Source organism: Herpailurus yagouaroundi, unplaced genomic scaffold (assembly GCF_014898765.1).
Source record: "Herpailurus yagouaroundi ecotype Mexico unplaced genomic scaffold, PumYag 165, whole genome shotgun sequence".
Lineage (NCBI taxonomy): Eukaryota > Metazoa > Chordata > Mammalia > Carnivora > Felidae > Herpailurus > Herpailurus yagouaroundi.
In genome coordinates this window covers 4,459,649-4,482,270 of record NW_024412406.1, presented here as the reverse complement: position 1 = coordinate 4,482,270, position 22,622 = coordinate 4,459,649, and the positions used below count along the sequence as shown (strand labels likewise).

The 22,622-nt window shown below is 37.9% G+C and overlaps 1 protein-coding gene across 6 annotated transcripts in view; it reads right to left on the bottom strand.

Moving 5' to 3' along the window:
- The window catches only part of IMPA1 (inositol monophosphatase 1), a 36,245-nt gene that overhangs the window by 3,066 nt on the left and 10,557 nt on the right, over nt 1–22,622 (bottom strand). For all 6 annotated transcript variants that reach the window (XM_040487504.1, XM_040487503.1, XM_040487507.1 and 3 more), the window contains 2 exons: nt 21,164–21,272; nt 19,734–19,842 (listed from right to left, as the gene is read on the bottom strand). In XM_040487504.1, the coding sequence (XP_040343438.1) occupies nt 19,734–19,842; nt 21,164–21,272 (218 nt within the window). The remainder of the gene's footprint in view (nt 1–19,733; nt 19,843–21,163; nt 21,273–22,622) is intronic.

Genomic DNA, 22,622 nt, shown 5'->3' with positions numbered 1-22,622 from the left:
TAACATTTAAAAATAAGATTGAAAAAAAAACTTTCAAACAGGTTCCTCCTTTAGTTTAAGGGTTGATTGAGAGAATTTGAGTGAATATGGAGAATGTTAAAAAAAAATTATTTCATGATTTGTTTCATCATTTGTTATGGTGATCAGTGATTATGATGAGCTCAGATGATTAGCATTTTTTAGCAATAAAGTATTAAGGTATGCACACTGCCTTTTTAGACATAATGCTGTTGTACACTTAATATACCATGGTAAAATAAACACATAATTTATATGCACCGGAAAAAAACAAGAAATTCATCTGACTGGCCTTTTTGCTGTGGTCTAGGACCAAACCTGCAATATCTCTGTGATATGCCTGCATTTATTTTTTTTTTATTTAAAAAAAAATTTTTTTTTTCAACGTTTATTTATTTTTGGGACAGAGAGAGACAGAGCATGAACAGGGGAGGGGCAGAGAGAGGGAGACATAGAATCGGAAACAGGCTCCAGGCTCTGAGCCATCAGCCCAGAGCCTGACGCGGGGCTCGAACTCACGGACCGCGAGATCGTGACCTGGCTGAAGCCGGACGCTTAACCGACTGTGCCACCCAGGCGCCCCGATATGCCTGCATTTATAATGGAAAACCTTCTTTATAATGGTCTACCACTATCAAGTGATATAATTTATTATCACCAATGGGACAAAAAGGTATCAAGTACCTCTTCCTATGATGCACTGAAAGACATTGCTTGTCTGGCATTCCTGACAAAAATGTAACTCTAATCTTTTGTTTTCTCAAAAAAAATTTTTTTTAAATGTTTACTTATTCTTGAGAGAGAGAGAGAGCACAAGTGGGGAAGGAGCAGAGAGTGTCAGCACAAAGCCCAATGCAGGGCCTGAACCCACAAACTATGAGGTCATGACCTGAGCCAAAGTCAGACGATCAACTGAGCCACCCAGATGTCCCTATGTAACTTTCATCTTGAGAAAGCCAGACAAACCCAAATCAAGGGACATACTACAAAATAACTGGCCTACATTCTTCAAAAATAGCAAGATCATAAAAGACAAAGACTAAGCAATAGTTCCAGATTAAAGACAATTGATGAGAAATAACAATTAAGTGCAATGTTTGATCCTAGATTGGATCTTGGATCTATTCTTCAAAATTTGCGTAAGGCCACTATATTAGGTAATATATCGCCATTAATTTCCTGATTTTTATAACTGTAGTTATGTTAGGGAGTATCCCCCTTATTAAAGGAACACACACTGAAATGTTTAAGAAAAAGGGTTCATCATGTCTGCAAGTAATTTTCAAATGGTTTTTCTTCAAATTCCTTTTGTAATTGTTTAAATTTCTGAATATAAGGCAATGCTATCTGTTCACAGAAAAGGAAATAACAGGAGTTGGGGGAGAGCTGGAAGATGGCACACTAGGAGGATCCTCAGCTCAACCTTCCCTACAGACACACCAAGCCAACAGCTACATTTGTGCAACGAACTGAACAAGGACCCAGAGTCTGGCAGAACAGAGCTTAATCAGAGAGAGACCAGACCAAAAGGGTAAAAGGGGCAGACATGCAGTTGGGAACCAAAGCCCTCTGGTGAGACTAACCACAAACAGGAAGGTCACCACAAACAGGAAGGTCACCACAAGCATGGAGAAGTGAGATGATCAGGCTCCGTGCCATGTACCCTAGGCATTGTGGAAACACACCGGGAAGACAAGTCCCTGTAACATTTGGCCCTGAAGATGAGTGGGGCTTAACTTCACAAGCTTTTAAAATCAGTGGGGTTTAACCCCAGGTACTTTTAAAATGAGCAGGCTTAGTTCTGGAAGAGCTGGAGGACAACAGGAAACAGTCTCTACCCTAAAACAACCCAAAATAAGTAACCCATAATAAATATCGCAGCCTAGACACAGCATAGAAGCAGTAGCTTGAAAAGTGCCTGTGGTATATGTGGAAAGATAGATTTATTTACTATCACAAAACATGTGGTGCAATGACACATCTTCAGGAAACTTCTCCAAGAACAAAAGTGAAGGCAGGCACCACTTCCCTTCATCTCCCCCAGCTTAAATAGCCAGATACATGTGCGAACTTGTACATTCTCCTTCTATTTTGCTAGAACCACCTGCCCCACCCCCACATTCACCTGCAGACCCACCCCGTACAATTCCTCCCACAACTCGACAGGCATTCCCCAAATGCAGCTCCTGCCCCACCACATCCTGCAAGCAGCCTGGGCAGGAACCAAGTGACTCTCCCTTGGATCGAGGGGTAGATAACCCCATACACCAGCACACCCACAGTTCCAGCAGCCAAACCTTTTAGCTGACCACCCAGGAAGGGTGCCCTGCACCTGGTGAGCCTACAGCTACAGCAGACAAGACTGGGTATAGACATCTAGTATGGCTGCTCACCCCTTCCGAAGAAAGCCTCTCAGGGAGCCCCACAGGGAGAGTGTTCTGCCCTCTGGTGGGCCCACAGCTAGGGCAGAGTAGGTGCAGACACCTCCCACATACAAGCATGCAGTGACCAAACCCAGCACGGTGTGCCCACAGCACACACAATAGGTTATTGCAGCCAACTGGACTAAAGGCAAACGTGACTCAGCCACAACAGTAGGGTGTGCACAGCCCCCAGAGAAGATATCCCAGGAGTGCCTGGTTCTGGTGACCAAGGGGCATTGTGCTACATGGCACCACAAACTTCCCTTCGCAAGGCCACTTCTCTCAAGAGCAGGAAGCAGACCTTCCTCATACACAGAAATAAACACAGAGAGTTAGTCCCGTCTCCTCATTTTGTCTATGTTCCAAATGAAAGGACAAGGAAAAAAAAATCACAGCAAAAAGGCTAAATGAAATGGAGATAAACAATATGCCTGATAATACAAAGTAATGGCCATAAAGATACTCACTGGACTTGGGAGAAAAAAAAAGTAGAAGATCCCTGAGATCTTTGACAGAGAAAAAATATAAAAACGACCAATCAGAGATGAAGAACTCAATCCATGCTAGAGGGAATCAACGACACAATGGAGGATGCACAAGAACAGACTGGTGATCTGGAAGACAGGGAAATGGAAAGCATTTCATTTCCCTCAACGATTTCATCAGGCATAATAACATTAGTTCTCTGAAGGAGAAGCAAGAAGGGGCAGAAAACTTATTTGAATAAATTACAGCTGAAAACTTCCATAACCTGAAAGAAACAGACATCCATATACAGGAAGCAGAGACCCTCCAACAAGATGAACCCAAGGAAGTCCACACCTCCCTACATCATTTTTGCCATGTTATTTTTAAAATTTTTTTTAAAGTTTATTTATTTTTGAGAGAGGGAGAGAGGGAGAATGAGTGAGGGAGGGGCAGAGAGGGAGACCCAGAATCTGAAACAGGCTCTAGGCTCTGAGCTGTCAGCACAGAGGCTGATGCGGGGCTCGAACTCACGAGCTGGGAGATCATGACCTGAGCGGAAGTCAGACACTCAACTGACTGAGCCAACTAGGTGCCCCTTGCCATGTTAATTATTAAAAGAATTTTAAAAGCAAGAGCAAAAAACAGTTGCATACAAGGGGAACTCCATAAGGCTACTGGCTGACTTTTTGGCAGAAACTTGCAGGCCAGAAGGTAGTGTCATGATACAGTCAAAGTGCTTACAGGAAAGTATCTGCAACCAGAATATTCTACCCAGCAACAGAACTGTTTGGAACAGGAGAGATAAAGAGTTTCCTAGACAAACAGAAGTTAAAGGAGTTTATCACCACCAAACTTGACTTACACAAAATGTTGAAGGGAATCCTGACTGGAAAGAAAAGGCCATAATAATAAGAAAATTATGAAAGAAAAAATTTCACAGATAAATGCAAACATATAATAAAGGCAGGTAAATCACTTATAAAACCAGTATGGAGGTAAAAAAACACATGAAAGTAGTAAAATATACAAAATGAGTCAAGGGATACACATAAATAAAATGACATAAAATATGACATTCGTGGGGTGCGTGGGTGGCTCAGTCAGTTAAGTGTCTGACTTGATTTCAGCTCAGGCCATGACCTCACGGTTTGGGAGTTCGAGCCCCACACTGGGCTCTACACTGAGAGTGTAGGGCCTGCTTAAGATTCTCTCTCTCTCTCTGCCCCTCTTGCTCTTGCTCTCTCTCTCTCTCTCAAAATGAATGAATAAACTTTAAAAAAAAATATTCATATATATATATCATATATATATATGACATTCATAAAACAAGGGTGGGGAAGTAAATATTTAGTGCTTTTAGAATATGTTTAAACTTAAGCAATCATCAACTTTATATAAACTGCTACACCCATAAGATTTTATATAGGAATCTAATGGCAACCACAAATCAAAAACCTATAATAAATAGGAAAACACAAAAAAAGAGGAACGAATCCAAGCATAATACTAAAGGCCATCAAACCACAAGAGCAAGAGAAGAATATTGAAGAACCAGAAAATAAGGCACAAAAAACGGCAATAAGTAGATACCTATGGATAGTTACTTTTAATATAAAAGGACTAAATGTTACAATCAAAAGATACAAGGTAAATGAACAGATTAAAAAAAAAAAAAAAGACCTATCCATTTGCCACCTGTAAGAGGCTCACTTTAGACCATTTAAAGAATGGAAAAAGGTTCCATGCAAACAGAAGTGGAAAAAAAGCCTGAGCAGCAATATTTATATCCCACAAAACAGACTTTAAAACAAAGACTGTAACAAAAGACAAAGAAGGGCATCATATAATGATAAAGGGAAAAATTTAAAAACAGGGTTAATAATTGTAAATATCTATGCACCCATCATTGGAACATCCAAATATATAAAGCAATTACTAACAGACCTAAACGAAGAATTTGACAGTAATACAATAATGGTAGGGGCCTTTAACACAACACTTACATCAATGTATATGCCATCCAGACAGAAAGTTAACGGGAAACAGTATCCTGAATGGCACATTGGACCAGTGGACCTAACATATATACGAAACATTTCATCTGAAAACAGAATACACGTTGTTTTCAAGTGCACATAGAACATTCTCCAGGACATGTTAGACCATAAAACAAATGTCTATAAATTCAAGATTGAAATACTATCAAGCATCTTTTCTGGCTACAACAGTATGAAACTAGAAATCAATTACAAGAAAAAACCTGCAAAGAATACAAATACACAGAGACTAAACAATATGCTACTAAATAATCAATAGGTCAACCAAGAAATCAAAGAGGAAGTAAAAATACATGGAGATAAATGAGAAATACAACTGTACAAAATCTTTGGGATGCAGCAAAAATGAATTTTAAGAGGGAAATTTATAGCAATACAGGTCTAACTCAAGAAACAAAAATCTCAAACACCTTACAAACCCTTAAATTAAGAAATCTAGACAAAGAATATGGCCCAAAGCTAATAGAAGGAAATATTAAGACTAGAGCAGAAATAAAACAGAGACTAAAAATAACCATGGAAAAGTTCAATGACACCAAACTGGTTCTCCACAAAGGCAAAACTGATAAACCTTTAGCCAGATTCATCAACAAAAACAAAGGACTCAATCAGAAATGAAGGTGGATAAACAACTTATAGCACAGAAATACAACAGATTATAAGAATACTATGAAAAATCATATGCCAACAAACTGGGCGACCTAGATGAATAAATTCTTAGAAACCTATAAACTTCCATACCTAAATGAGGAAGAAATAGAAAATTTGAACACACCAGTAACTAGCAACGAAATTGAATCAGTAATCAAACTCCCAACAAACAAAAGTCTAGAACCAGATGCAGTCACAGGTGAATTGTACCAAATATTTAAAGAAGAGTCAATACTAAAAGAAAATACACACACACACACACACACAATACATATTCTTCTCAAAGTAGTCTAAAGAACAGAAGGAGGAAAGCTCCCAAATTCATTCTGTGAGGCCAGCATTACTCTGATACCAAAACTAGACAAAGACATTATGAAAGAAGAACACTATAGGCGATTATCGCTGATGAACATGCAAAAATCCTCAAGATATTAGCAAACCACATTCAACAATACATTAAAATGATCATTCACCATGACCAAGTGGGATTCATTCCAAGGATGCAAAGATGGTTTAATATTTGCAAATCAATCAATGTGATACAGCACATCCACAAAATGAAAGATAAAAATCACATGATCATCCCAACAGATGCAGAAAAAGCACGTGACAATTTTCAACATCTGTTCATGTTAAAAATCTTCAGCGAAATCGGTTTACAGGGAACATACCTCAACATAATAAAGGCCATATATGAAAAGCCTACAGATAACATCATACTGTGGTGAAATACTGATGCCCTGCTTTTCTTCTTAAAAAATTTAATGTTTATTTTTGAGAGAGAGAGGAAGACAGAGCATGAGCAGAGGAGGGGCAGAGAGAGAGAGGGAGACATAGAATCTAAAGCAGGCTCCAGGATCCGAGCTGTCAGCACAGAGCCCGACACAGGGCTTGAATCCACAAGCCGTGAGATCCTAACCTGAGCCAAATTTGGATGCTTAACTGACTAAGCCATCCAGGCACCCCTGAGAAAGCTTTTCTTCTGAGCACAGGAACAAGACCACTTTTCTTGAACATGCTACTAGGAGTCCTAGCTGCAGCATTCACATAAAAGGAACTCTCGTGCATTTAATTTGGCACAGCTACTGTGGAAAACAGTATGGGAGGTCCTCAAAAAAATTAAAATAGAAATAGCATACAACCCAGCAATTGCACTACTGGATGCACTACCTAAATAAAATGAAAACGCTAATTCAAAAAGATGTATGTACCCTTATGTTTACTGCAGCATTATTTACAATAGCCAAGATACAGACGCAACCCAAGGGTCTTTCAACAGGTGAATGGATAAAGAAGATGGGAAATAGAATAGACAGACATAATGGAATATTATTCAGCCATAAAAAAGAATGAGACTTGACATTTGTGATAATATGCATGGACCTAGAAGGTATTACACAAAGCAAAATAAGCTAGAGAAAGACAAATACCATATGATTTCAATATATGTGGAATCTAAAAAACAAAACAAAACAAATGAACAAAAATAGATTCTTAGATATAGAGAATAAAATAATGGTTGCCAGAGGGGAGGTGGGTGGAGGGATGGCTGAAATAGATAAAAGGGATTAAGAAAACAGGTTTACAGTTATGAAATAACTCACGGAAATGAAAAGTACAGCATAGGGAACAAAATCAATAATTTTGTACATTGTTTGGTGACAAATGGTGACTACACTTACCATGGTGAGCACTAAGATACAGAATTGATGAATCATTATGTTGTACACCTGAAGCTAATCTATTACCATACGTTTATACTTCAATTAAAAAACACAAAAATTTTAAAAAGAAACAGGAATTTATGACTAATGTATTTATTTTGTATCTAAAATATGAAAAAAATAACATTGTACCTCAGTACATCCTTTGTACCAAAGCAATTTAAAAATGATTAAAATTTGATGTCAAAGGTTTTACTGCCTTTGTCTTACTGTATATCAAATTTAAGAAAGAACTAGTAACAAATGTTAAACGGATGTTTGCTTTCCAAATACATAAAACCAAATTAACTTTAGTGGCTTTTGTTAGTTTATATGAAGAATGGCATATTTTCTCCCTTGTCCCACGGTACATGTGATGGTCCATAGCTCATGTCCTAGAAAGCAAATACCAAGATCTTTCATGAATAACCCCTTGGTATTCTATTCAGATAGAATTGTAGGCTGGAGGAACAATAGCGATACATACTGGTAATGCTTCTGTCCATTTCTAATAAATACAATGGGCTCTCAGGCAAGGAGTCTTATAGTCAGAAAGAACATTCTTTTCCAGACAACTATTACCAGAGAGTACTCAATTACCAAATAATTAAGGCTATGGTCTACATTGTACAAATGTGTTCTGAATCCTATCTTAGTCTGATGCTTCTATAGAATTGTGATACTGAAGATAGTTCTTCCTAGAGACTTGAGTTTGTGCCACTGCTTAAAACTATAATCTTGAAAAAGTTTCCTTTTCATGTTTTACTCTTCTTGTCATCAAAATGGGGATACCAACTTATTTTGAACCACTGTTTTAATAGTCATAATAAACTGATGTAAAGCACCTGGGAGAGTGCCGAGCATATAAAAGGACCTCATAGACTATATTTAAGATGAAATTATTCCCTAAGCCATGATGCCAGAAAACACAGCAGTAAACAAACAGTGCATTTCACCTAAGTAAGTCTCCCAAAATTAAAGGAAACAGACCCATAAGGATTTAACTTTGCCTCATAAATGTCATTTCCTAATTAGGAACCTATTAGACTGTTCCTACTTGTTTAAGGCATGCATTCAAATTATGACTCCCTTTAGTTTTGTGTGTGTGTGTGTGTGTGTGTGTGTGTGTGTGTGTGTGTAACCCTTCTGAATTCACATTGAAAAACTCAAGAATCAGCAAAATACAAAAGATCACAGAAAAAAAATCAATAAATTAGCATTTCTCCTTGGTAATATTTTCCTGGCATATTTCTTTATAATTTTAAGAAAATCCAAAACTAAAAGGTCACACTGTTTACTTTTGACTTCAATGGAAACATAAAATGGAAACATAAAAGGTTAAAGTTGTAGAGTGCTTGCAGCTCCTTTATGAATAACATAACCATTTTATTTTCCCACAGTTAAAGTCCTTGCTTTAAAACAGCTGCAAGCTTTTTTAAAATCCTACTGCTCTTCCCTCAAGGACATCATTCTGGGAGGTTTTATAGCTTTTTTTTCTAAGTAGGCTCCATGTCCAACATGGGGCTTGAACTCGCAACCCCAAGATCAAGAATCACATGCTCTACAGACTGAGCCAGCCAGGCACCCCTAGGTCCTATACCTTCTTTTTTTTTTTTTTATTTTTTAACATTTATTTTTGAGACAGAAAGAGAGCATGAATGGGGAAGGGTCAGAGAGCAAGGCAGACACAGAATCTGAAACAGGCTCCAGGCTCTGAGCTATCAGCACAGAGCCCGACGTGGGGCTCGAACTCATGGACTGTGAGATCATGACCTGAGCTGAAGTTGGACGCTTAACCGACTGAGCCACCCAGGCACCCTGGTCCTATACCTTCTTGACAAACTCTTCTCTTCTATTTTATTACTATATAGATCACAGATTTACAGCCTAGAATTATACTTTGTACAATGGCCAAACTATACATGGAATGTCTTGACTCCTAAAAAGAAAAGTCTAATGTTGAAGAAAGAGAAATGGTCTGGAAGTCAGGGTTCTAGTCACATCTCCATCTACCTTATACCACATCTACCTTATCTCACATCTCTCTGAACCTTAGTCAACTCACCTACAAATAAGTCTGCATTTTCAGATGTTCTTTGGTCAGTTCTCAGAATGATATTTTCAGAAGGAAAAAGGTACAAACAATTGATAGTGAAATAAAATACAAAAATCTGTGGTTATTATTAAGTCTTTTTTTTCATGATAACAACTACAATAAAGGTCAGAGAAATGGTACTTAACATAGACATTAACTACATTAAATTTAGGAATCTCAAAACTCTAGCTTCTCTTTTAAGGACAAATGTATATAACTGTAATATTTGCTTTGAATTTCTTCATTTACAAAACTTCCATTAAAGAAGTACTCCGGTTTGGGGAATAATAGTGGCATCCTGATTTCTATTTCTTAATGTTTATTATTTATTTTTGACAGAGAGAGCATGAGCAGGGGAGGGGCAGAGACGGGGGCGGGGGGGGGCAGGGAACAGAGGATCCAAAATGGACTCCGCACTGACAGCAACGAGCCTGCTGCGAGGTTCAAACCCACAAACTGTGGGATCATGACCTGAGCTGAAGTCAGACACTCAACCAACTGAGCCACTCAGGTGCTCCTGGCATTCTGATTTTAAAACCCCATATTATCTTTCCACAAAAAGCAAAATAAAAATCAACAAGGACAAATAAAACCCACAGGATCAATTCCTTCAGCAGTTCTAGGATCCAGAAAACACAAATTTTCAAACTACCTGTAAGTAAAGGGAAAAACAAACAAACAAACAAACAAACAAAATCCTAACAGAGCATCGAAAGCTTGTAGCTGCTAAGTTGGGGAGAGGAGGCAGAAAAGACTGTCACAAGAAGGGAACAGAGGACCCAGAAGGAACACAGACAAAACTACCTTAAACAGGAAGTGAGACAACAAATACAAATATGTTGAACACATATAAGGATTTGGTAATTCATAGCCTTACTATGGAAGGAACTGGAAAATATGCAGACCCTAACCTGGCAGCCCCAGGGAAGCTAACTACCCTAAGAAAGAAAAAGTGAGACAACAAATACAAAAATTCTGAAAACAGGTAAGAATTTGGTAATTCATAGTCCTGCAAGATTATGTACGTAAAGACTTCTCTTTACAGAGAAGGCACTAGAAAAAAAGTAGAACCTAACCGCACAGCTTCAAGGAAGCTGTACTTCTTGGGGAGAGTCCAATAAGACTGGTTATTCTGTGTATATGTGCAATGTAAAAACAAAACAAAATATGGAGCATTTGGGTAGCTCAGTTGGTTAAGCATCTGGCTTTGGCTCAGGGCATGATCTTGCAGTTCTTGAGTTCAAACCCGGCATCAGGCTCTGTGCTGAAAGCTCAGAGCCTAGAGCCAGCTTCAGATTCTGTGTCTCCCTCTCTCTGCCCCTCCCCTGTGCTTGCGTGCACGTGCTCTCTCTCCTTCTAAAATAAACATTAAAACAAAACAAAACAACAACCAAGCTTAGATACAGAAAACAGATTGGTGGGTGCCAGGGGTTGAGGGTGAACAAGATGGATAAAGGGGGTCCAAAGGTTTAAATTTCCAGTTATAAAATAATTCATGGGGATATAATATATTACATGGTAACTATAGTTAATAATTCTGTATCCCATATTCAATGTGCTGAAACAGAAAAATATGCAGCCAAGAATTCTTTATCCAGCAAGACTGTCATTCAAAATAGAAGAAAAGATAAAAAGTTTCCCAAACAAAAATTAAAGGAGTTTGTGAAAACTAAACCAGCCCTGCAAGAAATTTTAAGGGGGACTCTCTGAAGGGAGAAAAGATGAAAAAATACATATATATATAAATAAATACCAAAAGCAACAAAGATTATAAAGGACCAGAGACCACCACCAGAAACTCCAACTCTACAAGCATCATAATGGCAATAAATTCATATCTTTCAGTACTCACTCTAAACGTCAATGGACTCAATGCTCCAATCAAAAGACATAGGGTAACAGAATGGATAAGAAAACAAGATCCATCTATATGCTGTTTATAAGAGACTCACTTTAGACCTAAAGACACCTTCAGATTGAAAATAAGGGGATGGAGAACCAGCTATCATGCTAATTCTCAACACAAGAAAGTCAGAGTAGCCATACTTATATTAGACAATCTAGACTTTAAAGACTGTATCAAGAGATGCAGAAGGGCATTATATCATAATCAAGGAGTCTATCCACCAAGAAGACCTAACAATTGTAAGCATTTATGTGCCAAATGTGGGAGCACCCAAATATATAAATCAATCACAAACATAAAGAGACTCATCGATAGTAATACCATAATAGTAGGAGACTTCAACACCCCACTTACAACAATGGACAGATCATCTAATCAAAAAATCAACAAGGAAACAATGGCTTTGAATGGCACACTGGACCAGATGGACTTAACAGATATATTCAGAACAGTTCATCATAAAGCAGCAGAATATACAGTCTTCTCCAGTGCACATGGAACGTTCTCCAAAATAGACCACATATAGGGACACAAATCAGCCCTAAGTAAGTACAAAAAGATTGAGATCATACCGTGCATATTTTCGGACCACAATGCTATGAAACTCAAAATCAACCACAAGAAAAAATTTGGAAAGATAACAAATACTTGGAGACTCAAGAACATCCTACTAAAGAATGAATGGGCCAACCAAGAAGTTAAAGAGGAAATTAAAAAGTATATGGAAGCCAATGAAAATGATAAATACCACAACCCAAAACCTCTGGGACGCAGCAAAGGGGATCATAAGAGGAAAGTATATAGCAATCTAGGCCTCCCTAAAGAAGGAAGAAAGATCACAGATATACAACGTAACCTTATGCCTTAAGGAACTGGAAAAAGAACAGCAAATAAAACCCAAAAACAGCAGAAGACAGGAAATAATAAAGATTAGAGCAGAAATTAATGCTATCAAAACCAAAAAAAAAAAAAAAAACCAAAAACCAGATCAATGAAACCAAAAGCTGGTTCTCTGAAAGAATTAACAAAATTGATAAACCACTAGCCAGTTTGATCAAGAAGAAAAAGGAAAGGACCCAAATAAATAAAATCAAGAATGAAAGAGGAGAGAGCACAGCCAACACAGCAGAAATAAAAATAATAAGAGAATATTATGAGCAATTATATGCCAATAAAATGGGCAATCTGGAAGAAATGGACAAATTCCTAGAAACAAATACACTACCAAAACTGAAACAGGAAGAAACAGAAAATTTGAACAGACCCATGACCAGTAAGGAAATCAAATTAGCAATCAAAAATCTGCCAAAAAACAAGAGTCCAGGGCCAGATGGCTTTCAGGGAAATTCTACCAAACATTTAAGGAAGAGTTAACACCTATTCTCTTGAAGGTGTTCCAAAAAAATAGAAATGGAAGGAAACTTTCAAACTCTTTCTATGAAGCCAGCATTACCTTGATTCCAAAACCAGAAACCCCACTAAAAAGGAGAACTATAGACCAATTTCCCTGACGAAATGGATGCAAAAACCCTCAACAAGACATTATTAGCCAACTGGATCCAACAATACATTAAAAACATTATTCACCACGACCCAGCGGGATTTATACCTGGGATGCAGGGCTGGTTCAATATCCGCAAACAATCAATGTGATCCATCACGTCAATAAAAGAAAGGACAAGAACCATATGATGCTCTCAATAGATGCAGAGAAAGCATTTGACAAAATACAGCATCCTTTCTTGATAAAAACCCTCAAGAAGGTAGGGATAGAAGGAGCATACCTCAAGATCATAAAAGCCATATATGAACGACCCAATGCTAATATCATCCTCAATGGGGAAAAACTGAGAGCTTTCCCCCTAAGGTCAGGAACAAGACAGAGATGCCCACTCTCTCCACTGTTATTCAACATAGTATTACAAGTCTTAGCCTTTGCAATCAGACAACACAAAGAAATAAAAAGCATCCAAATCAGCCAGGAGGAGGTCAAACTTTCACTCTTCACAGACAACATGATACTCTATATGGAAAACCCAAAAGATTCCACACAAAAAACTGCTAGAACTGATTCATGAATTCAGCAAAGTTGCAGGATATAAAATCAATGCACAGAAAATGGTTGCAATCCTATACACCAACAATGAAGCGACAGAAAGAGAAATCAAGGAATTAATCCCATTTACTGTTGCACCAAAAACCATAAAATACCTAGGAATAAATCTAACCAAAGAGGTGAAAAATCTATACACTGAAAACTATAGAAAGCTTATGAAAGAAATTGAAGAAGACACAAAAAATGGAAAAAGATTCCATGCTTCTGGATAGGAAGAACAAATATTGTTAACATGTCAACACTACCCAAAGCATTCTACATATTCAAAGCAATCCCTATCAAAATAACACCAGCATTCTTCACAGAACTAGAACAAATAATCCTAAAAATTTGTATGGAACCAGAAAGGACCCGAATAGCCAAAGCAATCTTGAAAAAGAAAACCAAAGCAGGAGGCACAATCCCAGACTTCAAGCTATACTACACAGCTGTAATCATCAAGACAGTATGGTACTGGCACAAGAACAGACACTCAGATCAATGGAACAGAACAGAGAACCCAGAAATGGACCCACAAGCATATGGCCAACTAATCTTTGACAAAGCAGGAAAGAATATCCAATGGAATAAAGACAGTCTCTTCAGCAAGTGGTGCTGGGAAACTGGACAGCGACATGCAGAAGACTAAACCTGGACCACTTTCTTACACCATACACAAAAATAAACTCAAAATGGATGAAAGACCTCAATGTAAGACAGGAAGCCATCAAAATCCTCAAGGAAAGCAGGCAAAAACTTCTTTGATCTTGGCTACAGCAACTTCTTACTTAACACATCTCCGGAGGCAAGGGAAACAAAAGCAAAAATCAAGTACTGGGACCTCATCAAGAGAAAAAGCTTCTGCACAGCGAAGGAAACAAACAGCAAAACTAAAGGGCAACCAACAGAATGGGAGAAGATATTTGCAAATGACATATCAGATAAAGGGTTAGTATCTAAAATCTATAAAGAACTTATCAAACTCAACACCCAAAAAACAAATAATCCAGTGAAGAAATGTTCAGGGGACATGAATAGACACTTCTCCAAAGAAGACATACAGATGCCTAACCGACGCATGAAAAAATGCTCAACATCACTCATCAACAAGGAAATACAAATCAAAACCACAATGAGATACCACCTCACACCTGTCAGAATGGCTCACATTAACAACTCAGGCAACAACAGATGTTGGTGAGGATGCAGAGAAAGAGGATCTCTTTTGCATTGCTGGTGGGAATGCAAGCTGGTGCAGCCACTCTGGAAAACAGTATGGAGGTTCCTTAAAAAATTAAAAGTAGAACTACCCTATGACCCAGCAATTAATTTCACTACTAGGCATTTATCCAAGGGATACAGGTGTGCTGTTTTGAAGAGACACATGCACCCCCATGTTTATAGCAGCACTATCAACAATAGCCAAAGTATGGAAAGAGCCCAAATGTCCATCGATGGATGAATGGATAAAGAAGTGGTGTATATGTATATATACAATGGAATATCACTCGGCAATCAAAAAGAATGAAATCTTGCCATTTGCAACTACATGGATGGAGCTGGAGGGTATCATAATAAGCAAAATTAGTCAAAGACAAAAATCATATGACTTCTCTCATATGAGGACTTTAAGAGACAAAACAGATGAACATAAGGGAAGGGAAACAAAAATAATAAAAAGACAGGGAGGGGAACAAAACATGAGAGACTCTTAAATGCAGAGAACAAACTGAGGGTTGCTGGAGGGGTTGTGGGAGGGGGGATGGGCTAACTAGGTAAGGTGCATTAAGGAATCTACTCCTGAAATCATTGTTGCACTATATGCTAACTAATTTGGATGTAAATTTAAAAAAATAAAATAATAAAACAAGTTATTAAATGTAAAAAAAAAATTCTGTATCCCATATTTCAAAGTTGCTAAGAAAGTAGATCTTAAAAGTTCTCACTACAAGAAGAAAAAAACTCTATTATGTGATGATAGATATTCACTAGACTTATTGTGGTGGTGATCATTTCACAATATATCCAAATATGAAATCATTATACTGTATACCTGAAATTAAAATAATGTTATATGTCTGGGGTGCCTGAGTGGTTCAGTCAGTTTAGCATCTGACTTCCTCGGCTCAGGTCATGATGTCCTGGTTCATGGGTGGCAGCCCTCCGTCCCGCTCTGTGCTGACAGCTCAGAGCCTGGGGCCTGCTTCTGATTCTGTGTCTCCCTCTCTCTCCGCCCCTCCCCCACTCGTGCTGTCTCTGTCTCTCTCTCAAAAAAAAAAAAAAAAAGAAAAGAAAAGAAAGGAATGTTATATGTCAATTATAGCTCAAGAAAAATTTTAAGTGCCACCCCTTTTAGACTAGGAAGTGAAGGAAAAGAATTAGTGAAAAATTAAGGATCCTACAGAAATAAAAGTGAAACATAGGCCAACCCCCAATCCCCACCACAACTTAATAGATTATCATAAAAGAAACTGCACAGAAGGGCAGAACTGGGAATAAAAAGTTCTGAAATCAGGAACACTGATCACAAAATGAACAGAAATAGAAAAAAAGGAGACCACATCCATACAGAACTACTATAAAATATCAGACATTTGCTAATGAAAGTGTTTTGTTTTTGTTTTTGGTTTTTTTTGCCTGATAAAGTCTCCCCCAAAAAGTCCACAATGAGACTGAAAAAAACTGAAAATGAAATCAATCCAACCTGAATTAAATACCCTCAAACAAATGTTTGTAAATACGGGGGTGGGGGAGGGAGTTAAATCAGAAATTCAAAAAAACTGCTGTAGAAATGGGGTGGGAAAAGGAAGAAATAAAAGATGCATAAACCTCAGAAAAGAAGATGGGGGAGGGGGGGAGACAAAATTGTATCATGAATGAAAAGTAGATTACAAGGTACCCTTAGGAGAACAGATGCCAATAAAAACCTAATGAAGGGCAATGAGGAAAAGCAATAAAGGAAAGAAGTAAAAAGGGTCAGAGAGAAAGTAGTTGAAAAAGATGACACAAAGCAGGTTGAACATTACTACTAGTGTCCTGAAGAAATGAAAACAGAACAGAAAATGAAAATGAGAACTGAATTAGTATTTAAAACTATAATTCAGGGGTGCCTGGGTGGCTCAGTCGGTTGGGCGACCGACTTCGGCTCAGGGCATGATCTCACAGTTTGTGAGTTCGAGCCCCGCGACAGGCTCTGTGCTGACAGCTCAGGGCCTGGGGCCTACTTCGGATTCTGTGTCTCCCCCCTCTCTCTAACCCTCCCCTGCTCACGCTCTGTGTCTCTCTTTCTCTCAATAATAAATAAATATAAAAAATTTTTAAAGCTATAATTCAAAGATTTTCCTGAATAAAAAAAGACATGAGTGTACATGTTAAAGGAGAAAACTGCCAGAATGAGCAATTCCAAGATCATTGTACAATTAGAAAGATTAAAAAACAAAAAAGCAAAACAAAACAAAAAGAGCCTCCAAGTAAAACATGAATTAAAAAGCCAAAAAAATTAGAATGGCATCAGATTTCTCAAAAGCAACATACAAAGCAAGGCAACAGTAAAATAGCATTTTCAAGAAATTTAGTCCATACTTTGTTTCTTAAGGATATTACATCCAGCCAAGCTGTTCAAGTTTCAAAGCCACAGAAGAAGAGTTTGGAACGTGCCAGAACTCATGGAACTTTATGCACATGTGCCCTTCCCAAGGAACCCATAAAGGATGAGCTTCATACAATCTTAAGGTGACCGGGAAAACTTTATAAGACGCCTGTAGCAGTCCTTTTGTTAAGACCAACAAAGAACTAAGACTAAAGGGTAGAATTGAGACTAAACTGTCATATTAACATTTGAACAGGCCTGTTTTGTTAAAAGAAAAAAAATTAAATTCATTATAAAACAAAACTCCATTCCAGGCTGTATTCAAGAGACACACTTGAAACAATGATTCAAAAGGGCTACAAATAAAAGTGGACCAACATGTACCAAGCAAATGGCAATAATAGTTAGGAGGCAGAGTTTTCATTTTTGATGTCAAAGTAGACTAAGTCCAAAAGGATGAAACAAAACAAAGGATACTGTAAGTAAAGTTAAAATGATACAAGAAGGTGTAACAGTTATGTATAGGCATCAAATAATACTGCTTCCACCTTATATAAGATAAAAGCTCTAAGAGTTGTAGGAGTGCCTGGGTGGCTCAGTGGGTTACATGTCCAACTCCTGATTTCAGCTCAGGTCATCTCATGGTCGTGAGACAGAGCCCTGCATCGGACTCCCCCTGAGTGTGGAGCCTGCTTCTCTCCCTCCCTCTATTCTCTCTATTCTCTCCCTCCCTCCCTCCCTCTCACCCTCCTCTGCTTATGTTCTCTCAAAATAAATCAATAAACATTAAAAAAAAAAACTTTATGATTTCCAAGGAGAAATACTGAGAAACACACTAATAACAGAAGAATTTAACATATCACTCAGTATGAGACAGGTGAAGTAGAAAAATAAACACAATAAGGTCAATCCTTAGGCTATATATCAAACATTATACCCTGACAATGGAGCATATACTTTAACTCAGTGCATATGGAACTGTAACAAACATTAATTATAGAATGCACAAACAAAACATTAGTAAGTTCCATAGCAGATTTGTTACAATGTAACAAAACTACTAAAATTAAAAAATGAAATTTAAAGAAACTTTCTTTGTAGAAATTTAAGAATAGAACTCTTAAGTGAAAGAGGAAATACAAACAAATTACTGATTTTATGAAAATAATTAGAATGAAAACCCTATGTATCAGAATCTACGGAACCATTTAACACAGAGGTAAGACAGAAATTCATAGCCTAGATATTTATATTAATAAAAGTGAAAGAATAAAAGCAAACTCTCTACTTAAAAAGGAACCAAGAAAGGCACAAGGATGAAAATAATAAGGCAGAGAGGAGAAAAACTATAGATCAGATTAATAAATCATAATCCTGGTTCTTTGATAAAACAAAAAAAACAAAACAAAAACAAAAACAAAAAGAGGGGCGCCTGGGTGGCTCAATCGGTTAAGCGTCTGACTTTGGCTCAGGTCATGATCTCGCTGTTCGTGGGTTCGAGCTCCGCATCAGGCTCTATGCTGACAGCTCAGAGCCTGGAGCTTACTTCGGATTCTGTGTCTCCCTCTCTCTCTGCCCCTCCCTCGCTTACGCACTTGCGATTGCTCTCTCTCTCTCTCTCTCTCTCTCTCTCAAAAATAAACATTAAAAAAAAAAAAAAGACAAGCCACGTAAGTACTTTAATCAAGATTTACAAAAACAAAGCACAAATATAAAAAATAAGAAGTGACAAGGGAAGACAACCATCGATACAGAGAAACCAGAAATAAATTATAAGAGTCTACCTTGTATCCATTCATGCAAATAATTTGAAAACTGAGAGGAAGTGGGTAATTTCTTAGGTTGCGGAAACACTCCAGATTAAAGGTGGCTAACCAGACATAATAACTAAATGTAATGCCTGACCCCAGACTGAATCTTACATTCGTTAAAATAAAATAAAATAAAATAAAATAAAATAAAATAAAGGCTACAAAGGACATTATATCAAGTGACAAAATTAAATACAGATGGTACATCAGATAAAAAATAAATTTATAAAGTCAGTAATTGTACTGTGATCATAGAAGAAAATATCTCTCATCAATCTCAAGAAATAAACTGAAGTATTTAGGGATAAAGAGTCATGATGTAAGCAATTGACCCTAAATTAGTTTGGGGGAAAAAAACTGCATGTATGCATGCGCGCACGCGCACACACACACACACACACACACACACAGAGGGAATGAAAAAATAAAGCAAATAGGGTAAAATGTTAACAACAGGTGAATCTGAGTAAAGGGATTTTTTTTTAATTATTTCAGCAAATTTTGTCACATATGAAATTGTTCTCAAATAAAAAGGTTTCTTAGTTACATTACAAAGTTAGAATTATGGTACTGACCCCAAGCCTATTAATAAAAAAATTTAACTTCTAAAAGAAAATTCGAAGTGCCTGGGTGGCTCAGTAGGTTAAGCGCCTGACTTTGGCTCAGGTCATGATCTCACAGTTCATGAGTTTGAGCCCCAAGTCGGGCTCTGTGCTGACAGCTCAGAGCCTGGAGCCTGCTTCGGATTCCGTGTATCCCTCTCTCTGCCCCACCCCCACTTGCTTGCACACACGCACGCTTTCTCTCTCTCCCCAAAATGAATAAATGTTAAAAAAAAAAAAAAAAGTTTAAGGAAAATTCATTCTTTAAGATGTTAAATTCTCTGGAACTTCAGGGAATAAATGAAAAGAGCTTACCCATGAATGGGAACACACAAAAGCCTTTCCAGATTAGAAAGAATAATTCTTACAGTCTCTGGTGTTCTAGAAGAGCCAAACTCTGTCACCAAGAGTGATTTGGTAATATCTGAAAGAGAATGTTTTAAATAATCACTAGAGTTTAATAAGAATTCTGATAAAAAATGTGATACTTATAATTTAGAACAAAATGGGACATTTTTATCCCTCTTCCTGGTTGTATCAAATTTCTAAGCCTTGAAGTATTTAAAATTCTGATAAATTTATTATCCTCAAAGTGGTTGTTTTATAATCACCAAAAGAATCTGCTTCTTAGATCATCCCCCCAAAGTGTAGAATATAACCAATTTGCTTGCATGCATGGTATGTTTCGTGGGAAACAAGCAAATACCTTAAATATTTAAAAAGTAAAACTTGGGGAAATTTAAATATAGATTTGAAATAAAACGAAAGTTAAGTGGTGGCTGACCTCCATTTACTAACCTGACAGCTTATCCAATGCTATCTGTGCCCTCTTTGAAACAACATGACTGAAGCTCATGACACACGCAACCCTCTTGGCTAACAGGCTCCCTTGTGTACCCTACGCGTCATCTGCTCCCACCAGTGGAGACGGACGCTTACCAGCTTGTTCCGAATGTGTTTACTTTTGTTTCCTCTAATACCACATAAGCTAATTAAAAACTATATTACTTTGATTCTAAGATGCACTTCTTTCACGTTAACATCTTGAAAAAATCAGGACGCATCTTCCAATCTTTGGGGTCTTCGAGTTCAATAAACTAAACTGAACTAAAAGCGAACTAAATGAACTAAAAATCTGCTCTCAAATTAAGTGTCTGAGGAGAAAGATTACGCAGGTGGAGGGGGATTCTGAAGCGTCTAAGTTCTTGCTGCACCTGAAAGAACCACCAGGGAAGTGCTGGACACGGTTTATGGAAAAAAGGGGACACTCCCACCTCAATGAGCCGTCACATAAAAGACAAAACGCCAGTCATCAAGGTCATGAAAAATGTGTATGTGTCATGTCATTTTTAATGATTCCCAACTGTAACAGACTTTTATTCTCCCACATTTATGGTCTGACAACCGGCCCCAGTGGCATCAGATCAGAGGACTTTGACAAAGAATTTGAGATGCAGTGGCTGAAACAATGAGCCGTGAACTCCATGGCGGCGGGGAGCCCTTCTTATTTATCTTCCTATCCCAGCACTTAGCAAGCTGCTGGGGCTGAAGGGGTGTTTCTGGACTATACTCGAGATCCTTGCTCCTACTACCACATTCAAAACTGCAGTGGAAATTAAGAAGTAATAGGAAAGTATACACAATTTATGAATCTGTTAACTGAGTGAACTCTACATGTTAACTCAAAAAATTCAAAGCACACGTATGTAATATCAATCACATCAAAAATCAGAGGATAAACCTACCTTCTTGTTGTGAAACCTGTAGTTTTTGACCATTACAAAAGGCTCCCTTTCCTTTCCTGCCGGTATACATCTTATCCTCCAGGCAACTGTATACAACTCCAAATTCCATCTGCAGAAGGAAAAATTTTCCTTTATCAAACCTGAGTGTTTTTCATCATCAAATGAGTACTTTTTCTAAGGCAGTGACAATAAAAAAAAAAAAAAAATCAGGTATGCTAAGAATGTGTTCAAAGAACTACTGTGGGATACTTAATGCTAATTTCCAGCTTAAACAGAGGAAAGAGGTCATCAGACTTGAATCCTTGACTCTTGTCCCATCTATTTCTCAATTTAAGAGCACCCGCCTTGACCTCCTGCCCTCCTGCCTCAGATAAAGACAAGTATTTCCTACTTTCTAAGGTGAGTACTTCCTTCTGTATTATGATTCCTACCCTCTCTCAAGCTTCTCTGAAAAATTCTTTCATCAACTGATTCTTCTTCTCTCAGATTTCCATGCTGGTGTACTTTCACACTCAATTTCTAGCTCCCTTGCACAACTTTCAAAATGTTATCTTCTCCTTTTCTCTTCACCGCTAAAGGGCAGTCTATACTTTGCTTCTCCTGTTCTTCTAGTAATAAAAATTACAATTTGGCTTCTGCCCTAATCATGCACTCTCCTCAAACTTCTTGCAAAGAAATTACCCATGAACTCCTATTGACCAAATGCCTTCCCTGAAGAACTGCAGCCTGCTGACAATTATCCACACTTCTTCATTACTTAATCCAGCACCTCCAGGTTTCTGGCAGTACTCTTAGTCCTACTTCACTCACTAATCTATCTTGGGGTCAGTTTTTTTAAGGACCTTGTTCTGTGTCCAACCCTTAAAAGTGACGTGGCTCAGGATTTGCTCATTCTTCCATATCTTCCATTTCCCTTTTAGCTCTCTATATTCCTGTAAGTTCGTTCTTTCCAGTCTATAAATTCAACTACCACTTTTAACTTTGGCCTGTGCCACTTATAACCCCATTATCAGAGGTAGGAAGCCAGGTTTGAGTTAGTCTTGCCTCAAGACTCAGCCCGAGGCCAAAAATCACTCATTACCTGATCACACCTCATTCCTTCCCCGTGTGTCTCCCTCTGCAAATTTTATCTTGAAAGTACTTCTTGATTTTGGCATTTCCTCAGCCATCCTCACTGCCCCATCTTAGTTCAGAATCACCCTTTGCACCCCTCTGGTATGATCTCTACATTGCTGGAATTATCTGTCACTCTGTACTTTAAAACCTCTATTGGTTTCCTACTGCCTTAAAACAAAACCCAAATGTTCTGGCACAGACAGGCCACAGTGCCTCACAACAAAATCACAACTAACTCACCTCATCAATTCTGCCCCTGCCACTTTCAGAGTTTCATTCACGATGAGCATCTTGTTCCCCACACACATCATGCTCTTCTCCAAGCTGTTCTGATTCAAATGCT